This window comes from Solanum tuberosum, unplaced genomic scaffold (genome assembly GCF_000226075.1).
Source record: "Solanum tuberosum cultivar DM 1-3 516 R44 unplaced genomic scaffold, SolTub_3.0 scf00096, whole genome shotgun sequence".
Lineage (NCBI taxonomy): Eukaryota > Viridiplantae > Streptophyta > Magnoliopsida > Solanales > Solanaceae > Solanum > Solanum tuberosum.
In genome coordinates this window covers 285,373-294,715 of record NW_006239025.1, presented here as the reverse complement: position 1 = coordinate 294,715, position 9,343 = coordinate 285,373, and the positions used below count along the sequence as shown (strand labels likewise).

At 37.5% G+C, this 9,343-nt stretch overlaps 1 protein-coding gene across 2 annotated transcripts; it reads right to left on the bottom strand.

Annotated features, from left to right (window-relative positions):
- Positions 1-753: 753 nt before the first annotated feature.
- LOC102589883 (probable serine/threonine-protein kinase At1g54610) lies at positions 754-9,343 on the bottom strand. 2 transcript variants are annotated; one of them, XM_006348191.2, is made up of 9 exons: positions 8,464-9,343; positions 7,884-8,317; positions 5,092-5,376; positions 4,602-4,919; positions 3,328-3,555; positions 2,954-3,054; positions 2,678-2,792; positions 1,366-1,839; positions 754-1,281 (listed from the first exon to the last, which is right to left on the bottom strand). In XM_006348191.2, the coding sequence occupies exons 2-9, from the start codon at positions 8,271-8,273 to the stop codon at positions 1,075-1,077; spliced, it is 2,118 nt and encodes a 705-aa protein (XP_006348253.1). In that variant the 5' UTR covers positions 8,274-8,317; positions 8,464-9,343; the 3' UTR covers positions 754-1,074. The 2 variants fall into 2 exon arrangements, with proteins under 2 accessions (XP_006348253.1, XP_006348252.1); XM_006348190.2 differs by having other exon boundaries at positions 7,884-9,342.

The following is a 9,343-nucleotide window of genomic DNA, read 5'->3' as shown; positions in this document are numbered from 1 at the left end:
AGCCGACGAAAAATTGTCCATTTTGAGATCTCTTCTCTTCATCTCTAAATTTTCTTCCGAGGAGCTTTGTTGTTTTTGTTTTTGTTTTTCCATTGCTTGTTATCCTTCTTCCCTTCATGACTTTTTTTTAAAATTTATTTGGTACGTTGTTGAATTTTTTTTCTCCTTGATGCATGCATGTTCAATGAAACTTGTTTGATGTTCCTGAGAAGTTAAAAAGTAAAGAAAGGAAGGAAAACAATTAAAACAAAGCAGATGTTTGAAACACAATCATAAAAAGGAATGAAAAATTTAGAAAGGAGCTAATCAAACCATGAATTTTTCTACTACTCCGTCGATAATGAACACATCAATATTAGTTGGTGAATAACTTTTACCATATTTTAAAAATGATTTGTGATTATCTACTCTATTTTAAATATTAGAGAAATCTCTTGACATTCTCTCATATAGGTTATCAACAACTATTTATTTCTCTTCAATGTCTAATATTTATGTGCTGCAGTTATGGGTATTAAAAACAACATAAATGCAACTAATATATTTAACATATTTGTTTCTTTATCTTATTCAATAATGTTTTTAATGAGAAAAATAAATAAATAAAAATACTGGCATTAGAGAGGTGCCACATAGGATTGCTTACATTCAGCTTTATATAGATATATAGATTGTTTCTTTTGTACTAACCATTTCCCATAATGGTGTCCTTTTAAGTTTTAATACTTGTAGGACATGTTTGGACATAGAAGATTATTTGAACTTACTTAGATTTGTTGAACATGTCATTCTTGCCCAGAGACTGAAGACATCTTAACAGCAAGAATGACTCAATGTCTAGAGAGAGTTACATTGTTTAAATAGCAGGAAACAAGGGAGATTTTTTCCAGATAAATTCTTCTACAAATGGCGAAAAAATGCTCCGCGCTATCCTTAAACAATCTCTATACAAACTCCCTCACTCACCCTTTTCAAATTTGACTCATTTTACATGATAATACTAACTAACTTATGGTTTTTCTATAGTCTGGATTCTCTTTTCGTTGTTCTTAGCCGCTTAGCTGTCATTGAAGTTCAACGGCCAGAAACAAATAATGAATTGGCTGATAATTTGTTTCCTTCAACCTGAATTTTCTTTGCTTTTGCCTTGTCCAAGCGTGCTCGTCTTACAGCTTCTTGGATGTGGCGATCGTGATCTTTCAACACTTGATCCATTTTGCCTGATGGAACTAGTAGTGGTCCAGAGTAGTGGATTTTGTTGCCTTTTGATCCATATCCCAACTGACATAAAAAAAAAATTGTGAGCAAATCAGATCATGGTAGTTGTGCAGATGTATAGACAGAACATGTTGATAGGCTTCTTACAAGAACGGGATCATTGTTGCTGGTTCTACCGTCCTCATTTTGATGATGTGAGCTGGCAAGTGCATGATTTTTCTGCTCTTGTTTCATTGTGGAATGTGAAACCTCTTTATAGGATCCGGGAAACCTGGCTATAAGTTTAGGAACCTCCTGTTTGTGTGAGCCCGACTTATCTGACCGATCTTCAGAGAACATGCTTCTCCTTGCAGCGACTAGCCCAGACATAGATGACAAGTCCGCTACAGATAGCTTTGGGGCATCATCCATATTCTTTCCAGCTTTTGCCCAAGCAGCTCGGTGAGACAATGGCCCGGAATGGGAACCTCGCTTATGGAGCTGCGCCTGAGGATCATTACTTGCTTCTTCCATGACTTGAGATGGTCTAGGGGGGTCAATTGGAAAACCAGAGGCAACTTCTTCTGGATGAGAGTTGAACATCTCACTTCTGCTTTTTGGATTGGATTGACCTTGTCTTTTCTGCATACAGAGCACCACACCACATAAATATGGAACAAACCAACAGAAGTAACAAAAACTGTATTTTCAAGGTCTGGATGAGCAAACCTAAGGTAAATGCAAGACATTGATAACACGAATACCAGAAAAAAAAGAGAGCATAAACTCAGAACGAAGCTAGGACAGAAGTCCACATTTAAACACTTAGATTGTTGTCAACAGATTCATGGAATTGGTCAAGCGACCTATTTTAATATTTTGTTAAAAACACGGGCTATTAATCTCTGAACAACCCAGAAATTAAGCTGTTGTTATGCTGCTAAAGAGTGAGGGAAAAAGGCCACCGAAGAAGGTAAATCTGCAGAGCACTGCCGTCTAACAGTGTTAGAGTGCAATTGTACTCACGATTGTCACTTGAGCAACTGTCCACTTTTATGCTCTCACATTTTAAAGGTTAAATAAGTAGATGTCATATGCTAAACCTCCTCTTCCCAGACACCCTACCAGAAAAGGAAATAGCAACAACGTACTCCCTCTGTCCCATTTTATATTAGCACACTTTCCTTTTTGCTTACCAAGCCATCCAGGCTTTCACTCCTCCAATTAGCCCCTTAATGAGGAGTTATAGCCACACAAATGTCAGTGGCTTGCTTTAGACCACAAGTTCAAAAATCTTTTTTTCCTCAACTCCATTCCCAGTCAAACACAGCCACATAAATTGAGATGGAGGTAGTAGTAATTTTACGGTGTCATAAGTAAAGATTCCAAGGTTATTTGATTTACTCAAGCCAGTGACTCAGAAAGTACAGTTCTACTCCATGGGCAAATCAATGTTAACAAGCTATGATGGAAAATTTACCTGCATAGAGGAAACTAGCTCAGCATTGGCTTCGGGTGCAGGAACTGCACGCGATTCTCTCGTTCCTCTCCTTTCTGGGTCATATCTATGACCCTTACCTCCAGCAGCCGCTTGCCTAAATATTTACAAAAGCAGTGAGAATATCAGTACATAAACAAGAGCAGATCTATCAACACAATATCAATTACGTCTTAATGCCCATTTCATACTGACAATTCTGCAGCACATTAAACAATGAAGCTAGGCAAATAATATTAATGTTTTCTGCTAATTTACCTTCGGGCTTCTTCATCCCGGACTTTTGCATCAAATTCCTTGCTCGGAGGATATTTTGGCAAGCTTGAAGGATCACAAGGAAGTGGCTTTGTTGTAAAGAACTGAAATAAGCAGGCTTTTTGAGTAAGAAAAGAAAAAGAGAGGCAGGTTTCATAATGAAAATTCTGAAAAATTGTCTAATCATGGCCATTCGGGCTCCATAGCATAAAACACAATAAACAAAATAGATGACTGTAATAAATTTTATGAGAAAGCACCATCATCAATTGGTTGTTTGAGCACAAATGATAGTTCGAGAGATAGCAAGTCAACAGCTTCGACAAAGTGAATGTCCTAGTGATACAGAAATAATTTATCTTTAAGAAACATCATACCTCACTCTTCAAGGCAGAAGCTGAGGACCCACGATCAACAGGATCTATGGAGAGTAAGGTTTCTATGAGTGCTAGAGCTGGTGCAGGGAACTCTTTAAATGTTTCTGCAACACAGCGCCTATAAGGTTGTTGGGGCTTGAAAATTGTTGCATGTGGCAACCTCGATTTCCTCCAGTATTCCTCAGAAGGTGATCCACACAGTTTGAAAATCTTATGAAGCTGCTCAACCTACACAGCAGAGTATGCACTTCAAATTTATCAACATGTTAAGCTAGAATACAAGATCAATGGAGAGACAATCATACAAATATAGGATAAGTAACAACCAATAATATCAAGTTGAATAAAAGACACAACTAATGAATGTTCTCTATCAGAGAAAGTTCAAACCACCATAGATTATTCATCATATAAGACTGCAAGATGCAACTAACAGGATGACACGATAAATTATCTGTAAATGGTTGCAAATAAAGAAGTATATAAGATCACATGATACAACCCATATTGCATCTGGCTAGGATGCATAGAACTGTATCAGAGGTCAAAAACATGTGAAGATTCTTTTCAAAGATGCATCAAGATTACAGTGTCGCAACTTCCTTGTGTTTAAGTACCAAAGTAACACCAAGATCATTCACATTCCAAGAACTGCCAACCGTGACTTCATCTACCAGCTAGTGAAGAAAATGAAAATAATCATTCCTTGAGCAACACCAACTTGTCATGTACAGCAAGATTACTAACCATCGGCTCTACTAATTTTTTTACCAAGCAGCAAAGCGACTACTTCCATTTCAAAGTTGAAGTAAACCATGACAATACCAAGTAAGAACAAAAGAATATGTGGCAAATCACATCTTACCTTACTAGTATCATTGAAGCACTTCTAATTAAGGGGTATTTTAAAGATTACTAACACACTCTAATAGGATGCTTCAACATTCTCAGGGTTGGTATGACATCTTATTGATTTAATGGTTTGAACCTTCTCTAAAATGAAATGTGATCTATTGACGGGTTTCACAAAGAATTGTCTTATCTGCCGCCAGCGATCAAAAAACAAAAAGCAGGGTACAAACTCCACAATTTGGTCTCACTGGCACATCTAACCAATGAGCTCTGATGACCTGAATATATTTGGTTCCTAATAACTTTTGAAGTAAAGCTTCACTATCCATTATGATATTCAACCATGGGACCTGGTACATTTTATTTTGAAATCAGTGAATCGCGTACAAGCGTAAAAAACAAAAGATTAACAAAGAACACACCTCTGTTCTTCCTGGCATTATAGGCTTTCCAGCATAAAGTTCTGCTAGTATGCAACCAGCACTCCATAAATCCACAGCAGTACCATAGTAAGTAGCACCAAGTAGCAGTTCAGGAGGCCGATACCAGAGAGTCACTACACGGCTAGTAAGAGGCTGGCTTTGATGAGGATCAAAAAAGCTTGCTAGACCAAAGTCAGCAATCTTTAATACACCATTATTGTCAATTAAAAGGTTGGAGCCTTTTATATCACGATGTAAGACACCACGACTGTGACAATGATCAAGTCCCCGTAAAAGTTGTTGCATGTAACATTTGACCTACAAAAGGCAAGTACAATTTTCCATTTAGATGAGCAAACAGAAAAAACCCTGAAAAGGATTATGAGGTCTGACTATGAGAATAATGTAATTTGCAAAAACGGTGAAAAAGACTAATGTAATTTGCAAGACATTGAATGGATAGACATTGCAAGCAAATTCAAATGAGTACCTGTGACTCAGTAAACTTAAGACCAGGATGTGATGCTAGCCCTGCCAGATCATGCTCCATGTACTCAAATACAAGGTACAGGCTGCAGGACATCCTAGAAGTAACTAAACCTTCTAGTTTTATTATGTTTGGATGATCAAGCCTCCGTAATATGTGAATCTCCCTAGCCATGAACCGAACACTCTCAGGTTCTAGATTATCAAATCTCACTTTCTTCAATGCAACGATCTTCCCTTGATCAAGATCACGAGCACGGTAAACGTTGCTGTAGGTGCCCTGACCAATCTATGGAAAAAGGAAGCCATAATACCAAGAAGCAAGTTAGACTCATGCACTAAACAAGTATATCAAGAAGTAAACAGATCATACTATGTACCATTTTTTTCTAGCTAGTGTTACCACAAGAAAACAAGTTTCTGTTCGTGCCCAAGATCATAAGAAACAAATGTATGAATATTTTTGAAGTTGTAATTTTTTCATGAAGAACAAGAAGTGTGAGTTTTGTCCCTTCTCAAGCCCCGCGTAGATCACAGAGTTTGCATATATCAGAAACACACAACAACAACTACAACAACAAGAGCAACACAACATAACTAGTGTAATCCCAGAAGTGCAGTCCGGGGTGGGTGATGTGTTCACATATATCAAAACATGCCCAAAAATATTTCACGACTGTGAAATAGATGATAAAATTATTGCTATGGACTATCTGGGTTTATAATAATTGTCAGGAACCAGCTAAACTTGTTAGTTATAAGGATAGCTTGTCAAACACAAGTACAACACCTAAAATGAGCATGCAATAGTTCCTGTAGATATGACCAAAAAAAAAATAGTTCCTGTAGAAAAACTGTGATCAAAGTGTATAGAGATCTAGAGAAGGAGCAAGTTCCAGACATGTCATCGGCCTTCATGACCGGAGCAATTCATGCGGGTTTGCAATGCTTTAGTGGTTCACAAAAGTTTTATGTAACATACAAGCAAAAGGACATTTTCTTGTTTAAGACTATATTCTTTACCGATATCATGATTCAAAGTAACAGAGAATATGCATCATACAGAACTGTCAATTTTCTTTGTAATCCTCTTGCATATATAAAAAGCTAAAGCCAACTTCTTGCATTCCTCAACCAAAGGGAAAATTCAGCAGCCAATCGCTGGAACTCTCTTTTTTTCTTAGATAAAGAAATCACAGCAAATTCTGGGCCAAATAAACACCAATTGATCTTAAGGTTCAAGGAAACAAAGTTTATAAAACAGACACAAAGCTTTACACCTCTCCTCCAAACTTTACCACTCCATTCCAAACTAACAAAAGCATAAAATGTCTCCCTGTGAGAATACTAGATGAATGTTACTGGTAGATAGTATTCTGGGCAGTAACTGTAGCAATTTTCTAGGCTTATTACCTGAAACCATATATTTAAAATTAAAAAGGTGAAAATGTGAGTTGTTTCATGGTAATCTGAAACAACTGAAAGATCTGGATCCAACCTGCATAGCAGGTGTTCTCTACATTGGGCCAAATGTAGCAAAACACCAGAGAAACCAAATCAGGCCTATTCAAACATAACGAATACATGCACTAGTATACAAAAAAAAGAGACATTTGAGACAAATCAATCAATCAATTAACTCTATCTCAATCAAAATCTAGATGGGGCCAACTATATTAATTGTGTATCTTCTGCTATATTTGCTCAAATTATATTCCAATACATCCATTGACAATTCAACACTGCACATGGGTACCGATGCAGTGCATGCCTAAAGGCACACATCCCTATGGATTCAATGTTTGATTCATGATATTATGACAATTTTAACAATGGATGTCAACCTACTGCAACCCTTCACTTCTTTTTGAATTTTGGACCAGCTTTCCAAAACTCACATTATGAAGTACATTTATATATTAATGTTTGCCTCGACAGCTGAAACATAGCCCAGTTATAAGAGCCTACGCCTCCAACTATTGAGATTGGGGCTTGAACAGACAAGCAGGCAAAAGCGGGAAAACCACAGTTGGCTCCCAGTAGAAGGGGTTTGGACTTTGGAGAAGTAGATTCATCACATTAGGAAAACAGATCAATTTCTTGCTCATTTCCCTAGATTTAAATCAGCACAAACTTGTGATCGGCTCTACCACGCAAAGAAAATTCCAACTCCAGCTCTGTGCTTGTCAAAGTTCCACATTGGCTATGGATGGGGTAATTGATCTCGATATATGGTCTTTGACAATCTCACCTCATGAATTAGCTTTGAGGTTGAATTAGGCCCAAAGTCCAATGGCGGGTAGAGCTTTGACATAACCCAGTACTTTCGACGCGGACTGTAAATTTATGTGTAAAAATTACTAAAATTGCAATGAACCTATATCTTTAAAACTATCATGGGTTCAAAACTAAGAACCTTAAAGAGATTGAACCCGCAGAGCTAAAATCTTGGATCCGCCTATACCAAGGTCCATTTCTTAACATGGTCTCAAGATTATGTTCACACTCCAAATGTCAGAGACTACATTGGCTACAGATGGGGTAATTGAGCAATCTTTTGATGCTAAAGTGAAACATTTCCGGTTTTCTGGATTATTAACACTAAGCAGAACATTAGTATGAATTAGTAAGGGTAAATCACATGAGTAATCGCCAAACTTCTACCAATAGCATAGAAAGTAAAGACTCACTTTTTGTGGGGGAGAGAGAAAGAGACTATTTTTGTGACCATTATCATGAAATGTTTGAAGTTTCTACTGTAGAATGAAAAGTCAAAAGACGAAAAAAGGAGCATACTTTATCCAATTTCTCAAAGGAATCTGCTCGTCTAGGCACCCATCCTCTGATAGCTTCTCCAGCAACAGCAGCAAGCCAGGGTGGCCATCCAGCAGCAACCTGTTCCCCTTCACTGCTTTTAGGTAATGTCCCAATTAACTCTTGCTTCTCTCTTTTCCTCTCATGATTCTCAGTCTGCAATCTTACTGAACCATTTACTTGTTTATCAATCAACATTGCCTTCCCATCAATGCTATCCAACCGATCTTTGACTCTATAAGCTTCCTCTCTTCTTGATGAACCACCAGTTCTTGGCCCTCTCAAACTTGCAGCACTTTTACTTGACAGCCTCTCCCTTGGACTATCTCTACTGTCTTCAATGGCAGATGGCTTACCACAAACACAACCCATCCCAAAAATACCAAACTACAAAAGCACCAAGAATGCAACCCCACCTCCCAAAATCACACCTTTTCACTAATACACCTCTTCATTTTCAAGAAAACAACACTTCCCAATTTCTACAGCACAACCAATTATCAAGATCAAACAAACCCCACCTCCCAAAATCTCATCTTTTCACTAATAAACCTACACCCACCTCCCAAAATCACACCTTTTCACCAATGCCCCTCTTCATTTTCAAGAAAACACCACTTCCTAATTACTTCAACACACCCAATTATCAAAAATCAAACAAACCCCACCTCCCAAAATCACTCCTTTTCACCAATGCCCCTCTTCATTTTCAAGAAAACACCACTTCCCAATTACTACAGTACAACCAATTATCATCTTATCAAAAATCAAACAAACCCCACCTCCCAAAATCTCATCTTTTCACCAATAAACCTTTACCCACTTAACCAAATCAAAGAAACCAACTTCAACAAGAACATTAACACTTCAGAAAACCAAGAAAACAGTTCATATAACACACAGAGTACAAAATGTACAGACACTATAAAACAGTCAAAACAGTTGTGCTAGAAATTAATACTGCTATGTAGTACATAAAGTTGGGTGGAGGAGAAAGCATAGTTGTGGATCTAGGGCACAGATGGATTGAGTTCACAGGACACAATACATACACACAAGAGAGATAAAAAAAAAAAGATTAATCTTTTGGGGGAAAAAAGGCGTTTTTTTAACATAAACAATTGTTAGGTGGGATTTTATATATTCTGACCGCCGAAGAACAGCTTTTTTAATAAATACACTTCACAGTACCCACTGTGTGTGTGTGAGAAAACAGAGAAAAGGGAAGCTGGGAAGACCGATGCTGTTCCGTTTGTGACATTCTTAAATCTTAGTAACATGTTTAGTTGAAAGACACGCGCACATCAAAACAAAGAAGAAGCCAGCTCAAGCTATCCATATTACTTGAAGTTACATTTTGGCTCTTATGATGCCATAAATCACCTCCAAATTAGACTTGAATATGTGCTTGACGCCTTGCAAACTATCTATCTTACTGGTCT

What these genes read in the sequence shown, in the direction of transcription:
- LOC102589883 (XM_006348191.2), bottom strand. Translation starts at nt 8,273, where the DNA reads ATGGGTTGTGTTTGTGGTAAGCCATCTGCCATTGAAGACAGTAGAGAT. An exon ending in CCTTTGAGAAATTGGATAAA is followed by an intron (nt 5,377 to 7,883) that starts GTATGCTCCTTT and finishes CTTTTTCCATAG; the next exon opens with ATTGGTCAGGGCACCTACAG. An exon ending in TAATGCCAGGAAGAACAGAG is followed by an intron (nt 3,556 to 4,601) that starts GTGTGTTCTTTG and finishes TCTGCTGTGTAG; the next exon opens with GTTGAGCAGCTTCATAAGAT.